Source organism: Cupressus sempervirens, chromosome 10, assembly GCF_028749045.1.
Source record: "Cupressus sempervirens isolate cs-2001-9-10 chromosome 10, ASM2874904v1, whole genome shotgun sequence".
In the NCBI taxonomy this organism is placed as follows: Eukaryota; Viridiplantae; Streptophyta; class Pinopsida; order Cupressales; family Cupressaceae; genus Cupressus; species Cupressus sempervirens.
This window is the reverse complement of record NC_143127.1, coordinates 827,734,031-827,756,985: the sequence shown is the minus strand read 5'-3', so window position 1 is coordinate 827,756,985 and position 22,955 is coordinate 827,734,031. Positions and strand designations below refer to the sequence as shown.

At 34.7% G+C, this 22,955-nt stretch overlaps 1 protein-coding gene across 2 annotated transcripts in view; it reads right to left on the bottom strand.

Annotated features, from left to right (window-relative positions):
- LOC149536503 (photosynthetic NDH subunit of lumenal location 4, chloroplastic-like) overlaps nucleotides 1-22,955 on the bottom strand; it is a 118,190-nt gene that overhangs the window by 14,205 nt on the left and 81,030 nt on the right. The window contains exon 5 of one of the 2 annotated variants that reach the window (XM_089805840.1): nucleotides 19,215-19,300. The exons of the other annotated variant lie outside the window; for it this stretch is intronic. Coding sequence (XP_089661966.1) covers nucleotides 19,245-19,300 — 56 coding nt within the window. The 3' untranslated portion in view covers nucleotides 19,215-19,244. The remainder of the gene's footprint in view (nucleotides 1-19,214; nucleotides 19,301-22,955) is intronic. 2 annotated transcript variants of the gene reach the window in all.

Sequence of the window (22,955 nt, the reverse complement as noted above, 5' to 3'; positions counted from 1 at the left end):
ATAAGAACTGCATACTAGAACCATCGAACCAAGTCTTGATTTCTTTCATATTACATTGCCAGTTGAGAGTCTTAATTATCATAAGAAACCAATCGAACCTTGAACGAATTCCTTTCTATTTTCCATACCAATCGTGTATCTGGTTTGTATAATATTCAAATACTGATGCCACTTATTTTTCAGACTGAAATCGAGATGGTTATGAGAATATTTCTAGTCCATTTAATATGTCTAATATTTCACTGATGATCTTTATTCATAATAGAGTGTCAACCATGTGCATAAGGGATGGATATGCAATGATAACCGTGAATAACTAACTCTGATCAGAATTTATTACATTCATTTATACCATACTGAGATGGAAATTATATCCAACATCGAGGAATTCACTGGCGATAATGCTATTATAGGTGAAGAGGTGTAAAGTATATAGCGGATATGACTTGTGAGCACCTGGGAATCATCGGCATGACAACCTAAGAAGGTGAGGAGGTGTAGAGAGTTTGCACAAACAAGAATGGAGTCAAAATAAATTAATAATAAGCAAAAACTATAATAGCTCATGCATGTTCCAGTTATGAGTTATGTTGTCAAGTCGAGTGGTGGAGATCGGGTTTGTAAACCCAACTTGAAATTCTTGACCAGGGTAGAAATTAGGCAGATGTGTCGAACATGTGATCTTTGTTGCTTGTCCAGACACTTTAGTTATTTTGGAGAATAATTGTTGGGACACTCAACCCACCTAATTACTTAGATGGTTGGGCTTATGAACATCCCAAGCCCAACCCCGAGGTAGGGAGGGCCATTCTATTAATACGGTACAAGTGGGGATAAGTAATGGTTTGTAGTTAGGAGGTTAAGCCTATGTCAATGCTTCTCCTCTCAGCAATGCTGAAGCTTGGACAACAAGATAAATGGATTTTTTACATTATTACTGTATGTTTCTTTTGCCTTTAACCCTTAGTAGAATATATAGATATTTTAAATTTCTAGATGGAGAAAACATTTATTTTTATGATTGAATAAGCATTTTAGTTGATATAATTAATCATTACTTTACTTTTAGATGAATATGATATTAGTTAGAAATAGTTAATTTGTTGAATAAGTATTCCAGTTGATATAATAGCCGTTACTTATATTCAGTTGATTTTGTTAGAAGTAGTTTAAATGTTATATATATATATATATATATATGTTTCTTTTTAACTTTCATGAATTCAGCTGAATATGAAAGACAGTTAGATTGGAAAGATTATTTTAGTTATATTTCAATTGGTAGAAATCATGGTCATGTGAAATGGAATCAAGTACTTATTAAATTAGATTAATATGAGATTAAAATTGGTTATGAAAATTTGTATGTTACATTCGCACTTCTTTTGTCCTCATCCTTCAAAGGAATTAGAATAAACTTTCTAGCATCCTTCTCAATACTAAAATGTTCTTTCTAAATTCATGAATAGCTCCCTTGTCATATTGCCAAGGTCTAACAAGAAAAACATGACAAGCACTCATGTTAACCACATCACATAAAACTTCATGCTTGTAGGTTCCAATACTGAAATTAACCAGACATTGCTCTCTAACTTGTACCCGATGATCATCTTGAAACCAACTGATCCTATAAGGATGTGGATGTTTAAATCTAAGCAATCCAAGTTTTTCTACCATTTCTTTGATGCAAGGTTATTAGTACTACGAACATCCATGATGACTTTACAACATTTGTCTCCTGACATGCAAATAGTTATAAACAAGTTTCTCTTCTGAATTGGTGTTGCTTCATGCTTAGCCAGCATGATTCTTCTAAGCATAAGAGACTCGTCAATCTTTGGTGAAGTCGTATCAACTTCAGGTTCCTTCACAAATTGATTCTCTTGTGTCACTAGGTTTTTCTTATCAAAACCTTTGCTAGGACATTAAAAGCTTAGTGTCCCCCATTGCCACATTTGAAACAAGTACCCTTGAATACCTTTCCGTCAAACCTCTTGCTTGGAATTTAATGATCAGGCTCAATTGCAATCATTTGTTTCCCTTGATCTAAATTAACCAATTGTTTGTCTCTACCTTTAAGGTTACCTTGTTTTCTATTTAACTTATCTTTTGCCTTCAAGGCATACTGATAAGCATCTTCAACTGAACTAATTCTTAACATACTTATCTTGAATATTAAGTTTCAAACCATTTACATACCTCACAACCTTTTCCTTGGAAGACTCACAATGTCCAGATCTAATTTGCATCTTGTAAAAATCCTCAGTATACTCTTTAACTGATAAGTCCTTTTGCCTCAAAATCTACAACTTTGTGAACAATTCAAGTTCATTGTCCGCAGGTATAAACTTAGCTCTAAGTCTCAATACCATAACTTCCCATCTACTGATCTTAAATTTTCCATTGTACTCTCTATTTTTCTGTAATTCTTTCCACCATAAGGCATGCAATGTCCCCATTTTAGTAGATTCTTGTAAGCTTGGTCCATTCATCATTGTGACCCTTGTGAGATGATAGATTGATTTGAGGGTCTTTGTGGATAAACTTGCTATTTATTGTAAGTCAATTATGGGTGTTTACTATTTTTAACAATGCAATAGAGGCACCTGGTGTTTGGCTTCATTAACGTTTCACGGGGTCAATTTATGGAGTTCATGTTATAAGTTATTTATTAAGTTACTCTTTATAAATAACTATCATTAATTTAAAAGTGTGTGCAAGAAGCATCTTAAGTGAAAAGTGTGTTGGAGAAGCGACACTTCATTTTGTGTTATAAAAGAGACTTCATGGAGGAAAAAAAATTCATTCTATTGGCTATTGTTTTTATTATCTCTGAAGCTGTCAAAGGTTTTCACAAGGGTTTCTTAAGGACTGGTTCCTCCTCTGATTCACACTTTGAGCCGTTGAAAGACACGGTGAATTGTGCTCTGAATATCTAGTAAATTATTATGATTATTCTGATCACAGTTTTGGTGTTGTTGTATGCCAAGATTTCTCTCTATTTGCTGCAAATTGATCAGAACAGTTGGGCATTTCCAGTTCCTTAAAAATCTGTTACAAACTGTGATTCATTGAAGGCCAACTGTCAATTAATTTTGGTGCACATAGTTCTGCTATATTCTTCAACTTGGGCAGCCAAAATTGGAATTTTTTTCTGACATTGGCTTCCATGCTTTAGCATCACAAAATACTGTTCTTTGGCATAATTAATTTTTGCATCTTTGTGATGACTGTAAATGCCTCAGGACGTCAGTAAGAGGCTTGGATTAGGGGCTGCGATCTACCTGTATTAAGCAGTGATTGGACAAGAAAGGGCTGCATTGGGAATTTGGAGGCATTTCCTGATTGATATGAGTGCCACAATCACATAGCAAGCACATTGATCATCTTGTTTTGCACATACACTGCGTGGCATTGGAAATTACAAACTGCTGCCAGTAAACTTTGGGCACCACAACAATCAGGTTTTTATATTTTATTGCAAACTACTTGAGAAATGATGTAATAATTTGCAAGTTTATAATTGAAAATCACTAGCTTCATTATTTGTTGTTCATGGTAAACAGTTTGGTTGCATGATAATTATTTGATAAAATGCCGAGTTGTAGCGATATGTCTTAGTTATAATAAATTGCTAGTATGCATGCCAAGTGTTTGTAGAAATGTTTCTTAGCTGTAGGCATAGATTTACATGTAAAACTTCTGATATACGCATTTGAAATGATCAAGAGAAGTTGCCATTACCCCTTGTCCTTTTCTTAGTCATCATTGAGTTATTTTGCAAGCATTAGAACATTATTTTAAACCATTTCAAGCAAGCAAATACAATCTGAAATTAAAGGACAGTGAGATAGAGGAAGCATGCAAAGTGTCAAACATCTAAGAAGTAAAGTAATTTGATGTTGTTGGAGTTAGAATTCGTTGAGATTCTTACAAGGTAGAAAGACCTTTCAACTTAGTCTATGCTAACCTAACCCTTTGTGGATCCCTAACATCCTCCAGCTCAAAATAATCTTCTAGTTCATTAATCCAATCAATGAAATCATCAGGATGCAATGAACTAAAGAAATTGGAAACATCTATTCTATGACTGTAACCAACTTGTGTCATAGCTCGGAACCATCTTTCCTTCTCCGTGGGAATCTCTACTTCACGTACTTCAAGATCTTCTACAACTTCTTCATACTCATCCTCTGTCTTAGAATTCCTTCCCAATCCATTCAAGACATTACGAATATCAGTTCTCATTTCAGCTTTAAATCCTCAAACATGTGTTCTTACCTCCTAGGATTCATCCTTCTAGGTGGCATACTTAATCAATTATGTGGTGGAACTGCCTCAACTTCAGCGATCTAATTACCAAATGTCAATTGCCTCACTTTTGGCAATCTATTGTCCACACTTGCAATCTGCCACAAATTCATCATTTTGTTCACTACAAGAACAATAATAGTTTCAATAGATTTGTAACTAGTTCAACAATCCACATTGTGCAAATCCTCTTCAATTCCAAGCCAAAACCATAATCTACCACCCCAGAACCAAGTGATTTGGTACTTAATAAGTCGCTAATTAAGATCTAACCTTGCTCCTTGCTATGATACTATCTGATGCAATACAAGGTTGGCGAATCCAAAAAGAAGATGACCAAACCCCCAACTAAGAGTCACACAGTGAAAAACAACCAAAGGTACAACTGAAACAACTCCTTTATTAACTAAAAATCCAATTAAATCAAATGAATGTCAAACATACCAGGCTGTAAGGCCTTCCTAGTTATGGCTAATACAAAGAAACAAATATAGACCAACTCTATCAATAGGTCTCTTCCTGATGACCTTCGTCTTCCTCTATCTTCCCCCTCAAGATACATCTTACATTACATAAATAGCCATCGTGACACAGAGGTTAGCTCAAAGACCATAATTTTCCAAAATCAAGAAATGTTTTACAAAATACAGGACTGACCCCTAAATTAATTGGGTGAACACAAAAAAGCATAAGAGAACTAGTGACCTTAGATATAGGTCCACATGTGATCCAAGAGCCCATGTGAAAAGCCACAAATCCTCACAATCGAAGATGATGATCACATAAGCAAATTACCAGACATCACCTGATAAGCCAATTAAGAACACGCCACCCAAGAATATGAATTACATCTCCAAGCATATGAAACATAAAGACATGCGACCTTAGGAATATGATCCATGATCGTTCCTCATTGACCAAGCTTGCATAAACATAAACACCTAAAGTAACAGTCCTCAATGTCAATATTATGTCTATATCTCCTACCCTTACAAGTGTGGATTGGTTTGGAATGGATCAAATTCCTTTCTTGCCTTGTAGACTCCAAGCTGATAAAATTGCAACCAATACTTGTCTCTACTACTTGTAATGAAAAAATGTCTCAAGCATCTTCCCTAATGTGATAGAGGAAGGTATTCCCTAGGCATGCTTTTTCTTCCGTATCAAATAAAACTCTTATAGTTGTTGGGTCACCTCCAAGAAAACCATCTTATCTGTAGAATACTTAGGAAGTTTGTAAGGCTCTGAAGAAAATCCTTGCATCCTGATGTAAGTAAAAGTCAGGAAATGGATGTACTAATATTAATACTTTTCAATCAATGTCATAACCTTATTGGATAGTCTCCTATGTAATCCATCTTAAAGTGTGTGTGTGTGTGTGATATGTTCATGGTGAAGATGTCACCAATCCTCCTCTAACTTTCTTTTTCATATAGTTGTAACTCAAGATAGCAATCGTATACTGTGAATTCACCGTTGTCATTTTCAATTACACCCTTACATATGCGACTTGGATACTCAATATTTCATGCTAGCAAATAAATCATATAGGAACTCATATAGAATTGTTTGTTTTTTCCAACTTCTTTAGTTGAGTATTCCGATTGTCACTAATCATCTTGGCCCAATTCATCATTATATACCATCTCATTATCTCCTCAATGAAGTAATACATCCAAGTCTTGAAGAAAGATTCTTGGGGTGTTCCCAAGACCATGTTCAACATAAAGATCAAATCACTATATTAATCCATGACATCCACACTTACAAGCTTCTTATACAACTTATAGTGATGTTTTCTTGGTTCATAGATCTAGTTCTTGTTGGGTGGATATTTTTCACTAATCATCTTGGCCCAATTCATCATTATATACCATCTCATTATCTCCTCAATGAAGTAATACATCCAAGTCTTGAAGAAAGATTCTTGGGGTGTTCCCAAGACCATGTTCAACATAAAGATCAAATCACTATATTAATCCATGACATCCACACTTACAAGCTTCTTATACAACTTATAGTGATGTTTTCTTGGTTCATAGATCTAGTTCTTGTTGGGTGGATATTTTGCAACCGACAGTTTTGTGAAAATCTCATCACAAAATAGGTATAACAGCCACAACGTATGAGACCGAGTCTCTCTTACCTTAAAGGGAAGGCTCACCCTTCTCACCATTCCTTGGATCAACTCAAGGTAAAAAAGAAGTAGAGAGATTTATGAAGGGTGTTACCCATATTCGTTCCTCTTAGCTTTCAAGAAAGAATCCACTTACCGGCGGAGTGAGTAATGGACAAGATGAAATCTCTAGCTACACTTTTATTTATTAGCTGGAAACGGTGATACCGATAAACTCACACCAACTCAAAGGCTGATTGAAAGCATACACATTTGGCTCTAAGTCTTGTTTTAACCTAATCTATAAGAATAACCTCTATTGCTAGGGCACAAAGACTTCCAAAAGTAGGGAATTTTAACTATTTTTCATGAATTTGAGATGGTAATACAAGCTACAGTCAAAGTTCCTAGTCTATGTATACCTAAAATCACTCCCAGTCAAAGCTTTGGCTCCGATTACTTTTTAATTCACTTTTCTCTATTATTGAACACACAATAATAGCATGAATTTAAGATAATAGGCACAAATTATAGTCAAAGCTTATAATTTTCTCTATCACAATCGCTTCTAGTCAAAGCTTTAAATCCAATTGTTTCTTTTATTCACTTTTCACCCAAATTAATACTACACAATCAAGTTATGGTTGCACAAGTTTGGTAGAGCTTTTTCCATACAACAAAAGATGATTTTTGCAATGAGAGGGCACTCTTTATATAGGCAAAGGAGTTGAGAAAAAAGTGCGAGCAACTCAACCAACTTAGTTTGGCAGAGATTTTTGCATATAACAAAAGATGATTTTTACAATGAGAGGGCACTCTTTATATAGGCACTCTCTATATAGGCAAAGGAGTTGAGAAAAAAGTGCGAGAAACTCAACCAACTTTGACCTTTTCTAACTAAATGAGAGAAATTATTGGATTACATTTCATAAGGACATGTAAATCGAATTACATGCAATTACACAATTTCATGCAATACATCCTCTCCCATCTACAAACATGAAAGAAGAGAGTTAAAACTGTTAATTTTGAATGAATCAATCCTATAGGTTGTCGGAAAAGGCATTGTACTTGATGATGCAATCACGGATGATAACAAGATCTGGAGTTTTTGTATTTCATGTCACTACATTCACCTTGATAATCATAGTGTTGCATCTTTTGATAGCCTCTAACTCTCTTTAATGAATTGTCTGTTGTCATTTGAAAATTTGATGTGATCAAGATTTTTCTCATTCGAATTGCCATGAATTCTCCTTTGTAGACTGACACATTCAGGAATCTTTGACACTTTGAAAACCTTCTCAATGGGGTCCGAATGGTAACTTGGAACAACTTTTCATTCGGAACAATTTTTCATTAGCACCTTTAACTCTTTTTTTTTTAAACAAAATGGAGACCAAATGAATAGTTTTTTTTAATTTGAAGCATGTCTTCTTAATGGGATGTCTTTGTTCTTTGAAGAAGTTCTGACATATCTTGAAGAGTATGCCACAACATGAAGATGAAAACATCTTCCAATGAGATTAGATCCATGAAAACTTTGGGATTTGAGTTGCAATGATGAATCCATAAGGGATGAGGTGTACAAAGTATGGGTTAGATACTTATGGAACACATATGATGGCTGGAAATGAACCGGAAAGCATATACATTTGGATGGAAAGGGCCAAATTTGGACTTAGAAGGATGGATTGCACATGGGAAAAGATGGGTTTTCATGTAAATGGCCAAGAATGCAAGCTAGGCACATAGGGATGCGTGCTGATTTCTTTTGACTTTTAAAGAGTGACTTTAGCCAAAATCAGGCTCTCTGGATGCAATTACATGTAAATTGATTTACATGCAATTGTGGCTTGATGTAAGCATGTAACTAGGTTTGAAGGATGAGATTACATGAAGTGGGTTTGGAAAATGGATTTATATGTAAATGCGTATGAAGGATGGAATTATATTGTTACATCCCAAATTTTGCCCTAATTTTAAATTTTTTCATAATTGTTCGACTTAACGAATTATTCTTTCATGATCATGTGAAATAGTTAGTTATTTATATACATTGTATTAACTATTGATGAAATTGTCGGTAACCCATAATAGTTATTAGATGATTAGTAGTTGTTTGATTTCAAAAAATGAATAATGTAACAAAGAAATTTTCCTAACCAGTTAAAACACATAATTAACAAATAATTGATTCCTTTTCACATGATAAAGACTTCCATAACTAATTATAACTAGAAAGAAGTAATTGCTTCCTATTATATTTGCAAATTTTATTCGACTGTTGTAATGAAATAAATAACTGAGTACGTTGCTAACATTTTAATCATTCTAACTGATAACATGTTCAACTGAAAGTAAAGTAAAAACTATCTTATTTATCAACTAATATATTCATTCTAACTGATAACATGTTCAGCTGAAAGTAAAGTAACAACTATCTATTTATTCTTCTATGAATATATAGGTAAAAGTGCAAAAGAAAACATATAGAAACAATGGAGAAATCCCTTTGTCATGTTATTCAAGCCTCAACATTGGTGAAAAGAGAAGCATTGACTTAGGCTTAACTTGCCAACCGTGAACTATACTTATTCCCACTCATCCTAACTTAATAGAATGACCCTCCCTACCTCATGATCGGGCTTGGGATGTTCTTAAGTCCAGCCATCCGAGCTACCTGGTGGTTTGAGTGCTCCATCAGTTATTCCTAAATAACTGAAGCTTATGGACAAACAAAAAGATCTCATGATTGGCACATATGCCTGAAACTACCTTGGCCAAGGATTTTAAATTGGGTTCGTGAACCCGATCTCCCCCACTCGACTTGACAACAGGTTCCTTTATCAGGACATGCATCAGCTATTTAATTATTTATTCCAATCTAATATCTTGATTTTATTTGTAGGTTAAGTTTACACCTCTTCACCATTCATTGGCCTCTCTGCCAGGTGAATTCCTCGTTGTCCTCATGATTCTAATTTGATTTTACACCTCTTCACCCATACTATGGCTTCAAAGCTAGGTTAATTCCTTGGTGTAAAAGTATTCTAATCTCATGTTTGGTATTATATATGTTATCCGTATCGCAATCATATGGATTCATTCAATAATCATAATTATCTCAATTTTCAATAGGTTGCATATTTGATGTAAGCTCAAGACCATTTGGAGATTGATATCATAAATACCTCAGACGTCTACAGATAGCATATTGAATTATTTCTAAAAATCAATCCTAACTGGCTGAGGAGAATATGTTGAACCAGAGTAAGAGAGAAGAATAAAAATATAGGATGGGAATACATATGCATTTTATTTACATTCGGCTAAGTTCAAACAAAATTGGTTCCATATTTACCACTGTTTTTAAGTATTAAACTTGCCATTGTAAACACAACTCAATTGGTTTATCGAGGAATACCAAACAAGAGTATGACCTGCGAGTTCAGTTGCAACTTGATCTCCCGCAAATTTGAGGCTTGGTTTCGGCTTCACTTCGGCAGCAAAGGATGTATTGGGATCAACAACAGATGAGTTTTGATGTATATGCAAGAATTTGGAAGCATAAATAATATGTTACTCGATGGTAAGGAAAGGGTGTTCAGTGCAATGAATATGGAATAAAGCGAAAATGTGAGAGAGGCATTTCTTCAATCCCGATCATGGTTCCTTAATAGTTAAGTTCAGACTCCTCGGCTTCCATACGTTTCCAAGAAGTCTGTTTAGGTGCTTTAAGAATTTCCATTTGAAAAAAAAAGAAATAAAAGCGGGAAGATAAATGAGGAGAGAATGAAAAGATTAAATCTTTTATTCTATTATTATTATAAGCTATTATGTACATTCACGTATGTGTATTGATGAGGTGGCATCATTAAATTATTTATTTATAATATATTGGTGCCACTTCATATATATATATATATATATATATATATATATATATATATATATATATATATATATATATATATATATATATGAGTTTGTATTTACGAGTTTATAATAATGATTAAATAAGAGAAATTCAATAATAAATCTTAAAAGGTATGAATTATATTTAGTTTAGATTATTTTAATTTTTTATTATATTGTTTTCCTAATAGCTCATGAGGTCCCTTAACGAAACCTATGGTCAAGTCTTTGTATCCTTTCCAAGGCAGTTTAGGTCATACCTGTCGATCCTGATGACTGGGCCAATTCAACCATCCCCTTCTAATGATCCTGTTTAGCAATGCTTCCCCTCTCCTCAGTCTTCTTCTTGCAACCACCGAAGAAAAACATTCTTGCCAATTCATTAATTCAAAATATATATACATCTTGATCGCCAATTTCCAATCAAACATCTTTCAATCATCTAATGACAATTATAGGTTGCGTAATCATTTTCTTCAACATCTATAATAACCATCTCATTTGACATAATCATGAAAGGAATAATTCGTTATTAGTTGGTACAACGTATATAATTAACTAACTCACTTCACATGATTAGGAAAAGAAATAATCAATTGATACAACGTATATAATTAACTAACTTGTTTCACATGATCAGGAAAGGAAAATAATTCATTAAAACAATGGTTATAATCAAATTTAAAATTAGGGCAAAATTTGGGATGTAACATACCCACCCCCTTAGATTTTTCATCATCCTCAATGAACATAATAACAAAACTTAAGTAATACTTAATCAATTTATACAAGAAGAAAAGAATATTTAGTGTTCAGTTTCAGAGAAAAGATGGGGGTATCTTTGAAAAATGTCATGATAATCCTCCCAAGTGGCATTTTCCTCAATATACTAGTCCCATTGGACCTTGCACTGAGTCACTTCCCGATTTCGTAAGCGTAACTTACGCACCTTGAGTATTCTGAGTGGCCTTACCTCTACCACCCTTGGTTCTCGCACCTGCAATAATTTCCAATCAATCATATGTTCATGGTGGGTAATATAGTTTTTAAGAAATAACACATGGAAGATGTCATGCATCTTGGCAAGGGCTGGTGGTAAAGCAATCCTGTAAGCTACCGGGTTCATGACTTCCAGAACTTCAAAGGGTCCCACATATCTCAGGGCTAACTTAGCATTTTTGCCAAACTTGATAGTACTCTTCTGAGGTTTTACCCTTAGTAATACCTTGTCCCCTACTAAGAATTCTCGAGGTGTTCTTTTGGCATCAACATAACTTTTTTGTTTGTCATTAGCTTCCTTTAACCTTTGACAAATCTGGACCAGTTGTTCTTCCATCTCTTGAAGCATTTCAAGCCCAACAATGATCCTATCTTCCAATTGATTCCAACTCACTGGAGTTTTGCATTTACGACCATACAAGGCCTCAAAGGGGGGCATTCTAATAGTGGACTAATAGGAGTTGTTATATGCAAATTCTACCAAGGGTAAGTATGTTTCCCATTGGTACTATCGGTCCATACATTATACTCTTAGAAGGTCTTCTAATACTTGATTTACCTGTTCTGTTTGACCATCTGTTTCAGGATGATAGGCTGCACTAATATTTAATTTAGTACCCAATGCTGTAAATAATGTTTGCCAAAATCTAGAAGTTATCCTAGCATCCCTATCTAAAATAATTTTCTCCGGAATTCCATGTAACCTGAAAATCTCTTTCATGAACTTATGGGCAATCTCGAGTGCTCCATCAATTAAATTACTTGGTATGAAATGAGCAACTTTTGTCAATCTATCAACCACAACCAAAATAGTGTTCTGTCAATTTTGTGTCATAGGTAATCTCTTTAAAAATCCATGGATATTACCTACCATTTCCACTCAGGTACTTCATTAGGGTGTAGCAATCGTGCTGGGTACCAATGTTCTGCTTTTACTCTCTGGCATTCCAAACAACCTGCAACAAATTTGGTTATCTCCCTTTTCATTCCCTTCCAAAAATATAGGGGTTTTATATCAGATAGCATTTTTGTTACTCTCGGATGTCCTGAATATGGAATTGCATGAAATTCACCTAAAATTAGTCTTCAGAGTTTAGGGTTGTTAGGTACATAGATTCTATGACGATATCTTAATAATCCATCCTCCTCTAAGTTAAACTCTGAATACTTGGGATCTTCTGGGTCTCTGATAAGAGCTAGACTGACTTCTGCATAAAACTCATCATGCTCTAAGTGTCGTAAAATCTGATCTCTTAACCTGAAGTCTATAATAGTTATTGCCGAAATGTGTCTTCTCCTGCTTAGGTCATCTGCCACCTTGTTTTCTTTACCTTTAATATAACTTATGTTGAATTCATAATCTACTGAAAATTCTAGCCACCTCCTTTGTCTAGCATTAAGATTTGTTTGGGTGAAAATATACCTCAAACTATGATGATCAGATCTAAGTTCAAAAGGTTTTCCGATTAGATAATGTCTCCACATTTGCAAGGCATGTACAATGGCTGCTAACTCAAGATCATGGGGTGCATAATTTTGTTCATAATCTTTCAGCTTCCTAGATTCATAAGCAATAACCTGTTCATCTTGCATTAACACACCTTGATGCAGGAGCATCCAGAGGTATAAAGGCAATCCTGTGTCACCCAAAAGAAAAATACGTAGACATTGTTTCTGTTTCATGTGTTTTCATTTCTGGATACCCATTTGGGTCAAATAAAAGTTCCAACTCTCACAGTTCCACTATTAGTGTTCTAGGTTAGAGGTTTTAATCACCTTGGGATACGTGTAAATGCCAAAAAAATAGGACTATGTAATTGAGCCATAATTATGGTGAGTTAGAAGGTGTAAATTGATGGGATGATTATAATTGTAATTTAGAACATTCCAAAAAAAGAATCAGGTCAAAAGGCCCCACGGTTTGAAAGTTATTGCAGTTTTTCAGCTTTTGGGGGACCTCCTAAGAATGCTTCAAAGTCAGGTCAGGGGCATTAAATGACCTTGTACAGGGCCAAAAATGGGGGACGAGTGAAGCTGTCCATAGGGCTATAGAGCACTTCGAGAGCTTTCCGAAAATGTAAACGATTTGTCAATCGGAGCTACAGTTCAAAAGTTATGCCTCCCAGAAGTTTGGCTACCATTTCTGGATTCTTCTAATTTTGCAACGACTTCTAATGCGACTTCTAGAGCCTTCTATTTGGGCAGTGGATGCCAACTAGCACTTTTTAGAATGTATTCCTAATCCTTAACCCTCTGGGGTCTATTTAAGAACATTTTTGGCATTGTAAAAGGCAGTTCGGAGTGGAGTTTGAGAGGAGGTACTGAAAGGAGAAATTATCTCTAGATTTATACTATTGTAAGCCCATAGGGCATGTTTTGAAGTCTGATTTCTCTATACTGAGTGTATTAGCATTTTTCATAATTAATAAAGTTTCCCTTTCCTGTTGTGTCCATTCTGATATTTGGCTGACCCCATCACACCTCCTAATCCTTCTCCGGATACATCTATCATAACTATGAACTACCTTTGTGGGTCAAGTACCCTTAGAATAGGTGTTGTAGTCAATTTTTCTTTCAAAAACTCTAAGGCAGATTGACACTTCTCTATCCAGACAAATTTCTTTGCCTTTCTTTGAAGTGAGGTGATCGGGTAGGCAATCCTTGAGAAATCTCTAACAAACTTTCTATAGAATCCTACTAATCCCATAAAGCTCCTAACTTTGGATACATTCCTTGGTATGGTCCATTCCTTAATTGCTTTTATCTTTGACGTATCTACTGCTATACCCTGAGCTGATATAATGTGCCCTAGATACTGAATTTCCTTTTGATAGAAGGTGCACTTAGATAATTTCCCATATAGTTTATGTTCTCTTAATCTTTGCAGAACTATTTCTAAGTGCCTTTGATGTTCTTCCTCGTTCTTAGAATATATTAAGATGTCATCTATAAAGACCAATACAAACTTGTCCAGACAATCTTGAAATATGTTGTTCATTAAATTCATGAAAGTTGCTAGGGCATTGGTTAACCCGAATGGCAACACTGTAAACTCGTAATGTCCATACCTGGTTCTAAATGCGGTTTTATGTATATCCTCATCCTTTATTTGAAGCTGATGGTATCCTGACCTCAAGTAAATTTTTGAAAATATTGTCGCACCCCTCATTTGATCAAAATGATCATCTATCCTCGGCAATGGGTACTGGTTTTTGATGGTGACTTTATTGAGCATTCTATAATCTATGCATAATCTCATGATTCCATCTTTCTTCCTTACAAACAGTACTAGGGCTCCCCATGGTGAGACACTGGGCCGGATCAATTTCTTATCTAGCATATCCTGAAGTTGGATCTGCAATTCCATTAATTTTGTAGTTGTCATCCTATATGGTGCCCGAGATATGGGTTCTACTCTTGGTATCAAATCTATGGTAAAGTCAAATGCTCGGGAAGGGGGTAATCCAGGAAGTTCTTTAGGAAATACATCTTGATAATTCTTTAAATAAGGACTCTTTTAACTTTTCTCTAATTTCCCCATCTTCCTAAATGTAGTCATCTCCATAAGTGGTGGTTTTAGGTTCCCTTGTGTCTTCAATCCTAACTACAAAAATCTCACAGCCCTTTCTTCCATAACTTTTAAGTTGCATTGCAAAAATCTGTTTTGATCTAATTTCATACTTAATCCCTGTAATGCTTGTGGGTCTACCCCGATCATCTACACAACTCACTATTTTGGCAAGACAATCTACTTTGGCCTTATGTTCACTAAGCCAATTGATTCCTTTGATAATGTCGTATGACCCAAGGGGTGCTACATGTAAGTTTAATTCTGTCGAAAATTTTGGAAAGTCAACTTGAGCTTCAAACAAGCATTGCTCTACCTTGGCCCTTGACTGGTTCGCATATTCGACTGTCCACGGTTTTTCCATAAAACTAGATCTTTTCAGAAACGTACTTAACAGTCTAGGTGATATAAAACATTCCGATGCTCCAATATCAATTAATATGGACATAGGATTTTCGTAAATCTTACCCGGAGTTTCAATGGGGCCTAGTTGTTTTTCTGCTTGTCTATTATCCAGGGTTGTGTGAATCCTCTGCTGGAAGACTTGCTACTGTTGTGGTAAAGGTGGTCGTTGTGGCTGAATGATGTTGGGTTTACTGGGGCATCAATTTGCATAATGATCTCCACCAATAAAACATCCTCCTAGTGGTCCTTCTCATTATTCTTGTTGTTCTTATTCATATTATAATTTCTTTTGGCATCCTTAACTCCATTTCCCTTTAACTCTGGTTTTTTGTATTTGTAGTCCTTAAATTGCTTTTTCTAGGGCCCGAAACGAGCACCTTCTGAATTCCAGGTTGTCTTTCTCTTGTTGTCTTAGATGGAGTCATCCTTTCTGATCTTTTGTTCTTGCCGAACAGCCTTCTCTAGGGCTTCTTCCATGGTTCAAAGAGCGAGAACATCAATAGCTCCTCCTATCCTATTGTTCAAACCCATTATAAATTTTCTCACATTCAAATTGGTGTCATGTTGATATGGTGGCACGTATTTTAACAATCGAGTGAACCTCTCTGAGTACTTATGTACCGGTATGTCCCCTTGTTTTAAGCTTTGGAAATCTAAAAGGTTTGTGGCAGACAACGGTTCCGGAATATGTTCACAAATTTTTCCCAGGTGATCTCAGTGGTTCTAATATTCTGTTCAACCTTGGTGTTTCCTCACCATGTTGTTGCTTCTCTGGTAAAATGATATATTCCCCAAACTTCTTTTGAGGTTTTAGAGAAATTCCTAATCTCAAAATACTGTTCCATCTTAGTTAACTAAGCTTCTGCTTCCTCCCCGAACTCAGAAACAAAAAACTTAGGTGGTTTTATTTTCTTAATGTCTGTTGACAAGTCAGCCACTATTTCTTTCTTCTTTTGTTTTTCTGATTACTTGGGACAAGAGGTTTTGTTATGCTCCGAGACTTCTGTCTTCGCTTTAGGAGGTGGTGAGGTTTGAGTTTCGTTGTAGTTCTACCCTATCTGGGCTGCCATTTCACTCATTCTTTTTTCCATGTTTTCTAATTTCAATTGCATTTCTTGCAAGATCTGTAGTAGTAAATCATTAGAAGACTAGGTGTTGTTATGAATTATGTCTTGATTTACAATGTTCTCATTGCTATTCATTTTTATGCTTATGATTCCTACCTATTAATTTACAACTATGTCAATTTAGTGGAAGAGGAAAAAGAGATTTCTTACAAGAAAAGAAAAAGTCTTGCAAACACATGATTTTTAAATAACTTAATTTAACTTATTACTTCGTTGCTTCACTTAGAGCAACCTTATTTACAAAATTTCCTCTATTGAGGATATTTACATCAACATAACATTTAATCTTGCTTTGCAACACTTAATTTTGATTCAAATTGGTACATATCCCGCACCATCCAGGATCTATGAAACTATAAAAGGGGATTGCTCTACCAAGCGTTCCAGCTTTGAATCAAATTGTTTCTATATGCTGCCTTGCTAGTAGGAGTCCACTTGACTCTTTCTTTCTTCATCTGCTGAATTGCCTATTACAAAGTTTCATTGTCTCGGGGTATAGAACAACAGGGGTAGTCATATTTAGTCATGTTTTTAATAAGATAAGGAAAGATGGAGTGTCGAGTCTTCTTTTGGGGTGTTTTACGTACTTGCATTCTGAAAAGTTAGTCCAGAATCTTTCAGGTTTGAAGAAGCTAGGGCGCCCAAGGTTCAATGTTGAACCCAACTCTCTGATACCATATGTAACAAACGAATTTTCCTAACCAGTTTAAAACACATAATTAACAAATAACTGATTCCATTTCACATGACAAAGACTTCCATTAACTAATTATAACTAGAAGAAGTAACTGCTTCCTATTCTATTTGCAAATTTTATTCGACTGTTGTAATGAAATAAATAATTGAGTAAGTTGCTAACATTTTAATCATTCTAATTGATAACATGTTCAGCTAAAAGTAAAGTAACAACTATCTTCTTTATCAACTAATATATTCATTCTAACTAATAACATGTTCAGCTGAGAAAAAAGTAACAACTATCTTCTTTATCAACTAGTATATTCATTCTAACTGATAACATGTTCAATTGAAAGTAAAGTAACAACTATCTATTTATTCTTCTATGAATCTAAAGGTAAAAGTGCAAAAGAAAACATATAGAAACAATGGAGAAATCTCTTTGTCATGTTGTTCAAGCCTCGACATTGGTGAGAGGAGAAGCATTGACTTAGGCTTAACCTCCCAACCGCGAACTATACTTATCCCCACTCATCCTAACTTAATAGAACGACCCTCCCTACCTCGAGATTGGACTTGGGATGTTCTTAAGTCCAGCGGGATGTTCTTAAGTCCAGCCATCCGAGCTACCTGGTGGTTTGAGTATCCCATCAGTTATTCCTACATAATTGAAGCTTATGGACAAACAAAAAGATCTCATGATTGGCACATATGCCTAAAACTACCTTGGCCAAGGATTTCAAATTGGGTTCGTGAACCCGATCTCCACCACTTGACTTGACAACAGGGTCCTTTATCAGGACATGCATGAGCTATTTAATTATTCATTCCAATTTGATATCTTGATTTTATTTGCAGGTTAACTTTACACCTCTTTGCCATTCATTGGCCTCTCTGCCAAGTGAATTCCTCGGTGTCCTTATGATTTCGATTTGATTTTCCACCTCTTCACCCATACTATGGCTTCAAAGCCAGGTGAATTCCTTGGTGTCAAAGTATTCTGATTTCATGTCTAGTATTATATATGTTATTAGTATTGCAATCATATGGATTCATTCAATAATCATAATTATCTCAGTTTTCAATAGGTTGCATATTTGATGTAAGCTCAAGACCGTTTGGAGATTGGTATCATGAATACCTCAGATGTCTACAAATAGCATATTGAATTATTTCTACAAATCAATCCTACTCGACTACAGAGAATATGTCAAACCAGAGTGAGAGAGAAGAATAAAAAATATAGGATGGGAATACGTATGCATTTTATTTACATCCAGCTAAGTTCAGACAAAATTGGTTCCATATTTACCACTGTTTCTAAGTATTAAACTGTCCATTGTAAACACAACTCAATCGGTTTATCAAGGAATACCAAACAAGAGTATGACCTGCAAGTTCGGTTGCAACTTGATCTCCCGCAAATCTAAGGCTTGATTCCAGCTTCACTTCAGCAGCAAAGGATGTATTGGGATCAATAGAAGATGACTTTTGATGTATATGCAAGAATTCAGAAGCATAAATAATATGTTGCTCGGGGGTAAGGAAAGGGTGTTCAGTGCAATGACTATGATGGAATAAAGTGAAAATGTGAGAGAGGCATTTCTTCAATCCCAATCACGGCTCCTTAATAGTTAAGCCGAGACTCCTCAGCTTCCATACATTTCCAAGAAGTCTATTTGGGTGCTTCAAGAATTTCGATTTGAAAAAAAGAAATAAAAGTGGGAAGATAAATGAGGAGAAAATGAAAAGATTAAGTCTTTTATTTTTATTATTATTATAAGCTATTATGTACATTCACTTATGTGTATTGATGAGGTTGCATCATTAGATTATTTATTTATAATTTATTGGTGCCACTTCATATATATATATATATATATATATATATATATATATGAGTTTGTATTTACGAATTTATAATAATGATTAAATAAAAGAAATTCAATAATAAATCTTAAAAGGTATGAATTATATTTAGTTTAGATTATTTTAAGTTTTTATTATATTGTTTTCCTAATACCTCATGTTGTCCCTTAACGAAACCTGTAGTCAAGTCTTCATATCCTTTCCAAGACAGTTTAGGTCATACCAGTCGATCCTGATGACTGGGTCAATTCGACTATCCCCTTCCGATGATCCTATTTAGCAATGCTTCCTCTCTCATCAGTCTTCTTCCTACAACCACCAAAGCAAAACATTCTGGCCAATACATCAATTCAAAATATATATACATATCGATCATCAATTTCCAATCAAACGCCTTTTAATCATCTAATGACAATTATAAGTTGTATAATCATTTTTTTCAACATCTACAATAACTAACTCATTTCACATGATCATGAAAGGAATAATTCGTTATCAGTTGGTACAACGTATATAATTAACTCACTTCACATGATTAGGAAAAGAAATAATCAATTGATGCAACGTATATAATTAACTAACTTGTTTCACATGATCAGGAAAAGAAAATAATTCGTTAAACCAACAATTATAATCAAATTTGAAATTAGAGCAAAGTTTGGGATGTAACAATTAATATATTTTTATGAATTACTCTAGAATTATTATTATGGCGAAAGTGTTTTTCATGGGTGATTGCAAGAGAAGATGAAGAAGGGGGGGAGCATTGCTAAACGGGATCATCAGAATGGGATGTTTGCTTAGTTCAGTTATCAGGATCGACAGGTATGACCTTAAACTTCCTTGGAAGCGATGCGATGACTTGACCACAAGATACCTTTATGGGACCCACATGAGCTATTAAGAAAATAATCTAGGAAAAACATAAAATAATCTAATTTAAATATAAAACATACCTCAAGAGATTATTCTTTTATTTAATATAATCTTCATCATATTATTATAATAAATACTTATACACGTACATATAAATATACAAATGTAGTGGCACCAATAATTATACTAACGTAACCTAATGATGTCACCCCATTTATACACTTACTTAACGTGCATAAATATATATTATAATAATAAAAATCTGAACTATAGTTTTTTTTCCAACTTCCTCTTCAACCTTTTATTCTTCCCTCTCTTTTTCTTTCAATTTACTTGGAATTCGAATGATTTTAAATCTTTTGAAACCAGCGGAAGCCAAGAAGGCGTGGCCTTCCTTAAACTCAAGCCATGTGTGAGGACCGACACTTATTTATGCACGATTGTCTCTGCATTCAGACTTAACCTTGAATGTATTTCTGTACATATCAACCATTTCATACTACTGCGGTCTCTTGTCATCGTTTTACCATCTGCCTTTCAATACCTGTTGCTATCCTTGTCCCTCTATATTTTCTTTAAAATTCGAGCCTATCCCATGAGTTGAAGTTCACAAAATCGACTTCCAGATTATGCTCTTGACTGTCATAGGAATTTGCAGGGAGGACTCAGACCTTGGAGCAAGTCTTCATTGAGACATCTGCAGCAAAGAGGAACAGCTTCCAAGTCAAATTTGCAGGGGATTGACGCATATCCTGAGTTTATACCAGGGCTTGTTATGACATTACCATATTATTTCACTTTCCAAGTAGTTAGTTAGGCGTCTTCAATAATTATCATATTTGATTTAATATCAAGATTCAATATGAGTTGTTACTTAATACAATGTCCTCAATGACAGTCCTTTATCTCTAAACGTTCACAAGTCAATTAGATACAACCCATGTGAAAGTGTCTTAACTTCTAAACTCGAAAAACTATCCAATGAGTAATGTTGATCTTATGAATATGCTTCATGTTGTCACAATTGTATTAAAAAATAATAAGGGAAAAATGCTCATGAATTTTCTAAGACCTAGGATTCACTGGCAATGTAGCCATGAACTAGTGAAGAGGTGTAAATAAAAAGGGCAGAATGCTCATGAATTTTCTAACACCTGGGATTCATCGGCAATGTAGCTATGAAATGGTGAAGAGGTGTAAATAAAAAGGGCAAAGTGCTCATAATCTTTCAAGCACCTGGGAATCACCAACTATAAAGCCACATATGGTGAAGAGGTGGAATAAACTTGCAAGGAAATAGAAAGAAATCAGGCATGAATAACTTAAATAATAAAATACTTAATAGCTCATGCTTATTCCTGCAATGGAACTTATTATCAAGTCGAGTGGTGGTGATTGGGTCAATGTAGCCATCGAAAATCCTTGGCCAAGGTAGTTATAGACATATGTGCCATCTAATGATCACTTGATGTCCGTAACATCAGTTATATAGGCATAACTGAGTGGGCACTCAAAACACCCGAATGCTTGGATGGCTGGACTAAAGAACATCCCAAGCCCGATCCCAAGGTAGGGAGGGCCATTCTAATATATTAGGATGTGTGGGGATAAGTATGGTCCGAGGTTGGGAGTTTAAGCCTATGTCAATGCTTCTCCTCTCACCAATGTCGAGGCTTGCATAACCAGTTAAAAGATCTTTCGATGATACTTGTATGTTTTCATTGTTCCTTGTTAAGCATTTACTTTACTTGTTAATCATTTATCATGGATTTCATATATGTATGTTAGTCGTTTTATTTCAGTTGAATATGACTACAGTTAGAATAGTTAATTGTTATTTAAATTGAATAGGAATATGAATATTTTCACCTAAGCATGATTACAGTTAAGCTAGATAGTCATTACTCTATTTATTTTCAGCTCAACATGATTACAGTTAGGAATGGCTAAATTGTTGAATATTACTATGTTTATTCTCATGATAGATAGTTGTTATTCTATTTTATTTCAGCTAAACATGAAGTTATAGTTAGGATTAGTTAATTATCGATCTTGAGTATTATTACAGTTACCTTTTGTTATTTGTTAAAGCAAGTCATTGTCATGTGAAAAGGATTCAGTTACTTTTATGAACGTTGGGAGTTATTAGTTTTAAATGTCTTTAATTTAGATATGAAAATCCGTTTGTTACATATATGTAATTGAGGATGGAGTGAGATTACATGTAAATGTGGATGGAGAGTGAGATTATGTGTAATTGCTCTCAATATGTAATTGTATATGAAAGGAATGGATGTAAATATGTTTTGACATGTATTGGTGAAATACGGAAAGATGTGATGCATTTGCACGGAAAGATGGAAAGTGAAATGGATGAACTATGCACTTGCATTCTTGGGAAAAAAATCTTTAACTTCTTCCAAAAGAAGAAAAACGAGAAAGAAAGAAAATAAAGAACAAAAAAAACACATACCTTTGGTCTTAGACTCAAACATGTCAATAAGCAAGTTGCTTTCAAGTGCAAATTCGAACTTGGAGTTTGGGGAAAATCCAAATGTGTGAAAATGAGAGTCTTCATCATATTTAAAGGCAAAATGCACTTTTCATGTCATATTTATGAACAAGTGTGCAACATCAAGCTAAAATATGCAACAAAATAGCAAGATAATCATGTATTACTAAGCAAATTTGAAAATGTCCACTTACTTGGAGATCAAAGAGCCAAAATAGCAAGATTTATAGACTTGAAGATCAATTCTCCCTCAAATCGAGATTTACAAACAACTATTTGACTTCCTCCACACTTGCAAGTAATGGATAATTAATGAGAATTCAATGGTAAGATTTGGCATGAGAATGCCAAAAATGTGGTCAAAGATCACCAATACATGAGACTTTTTTGCAAAATACCAAGTGCTGGAATGTTTTTGCAAGAAACGTGAGCTTGGAATGCTATAGAATGAGGCATTTTTGCTATGGGAATGCAAAAACGTGCTCATAGATGTCATACACATGGACTCAAACCCCAAAATGGCCCATCTTTGGTCAAAAATGTGCTTTAAAACTCTCAAATTCTTGGCATTTGTGT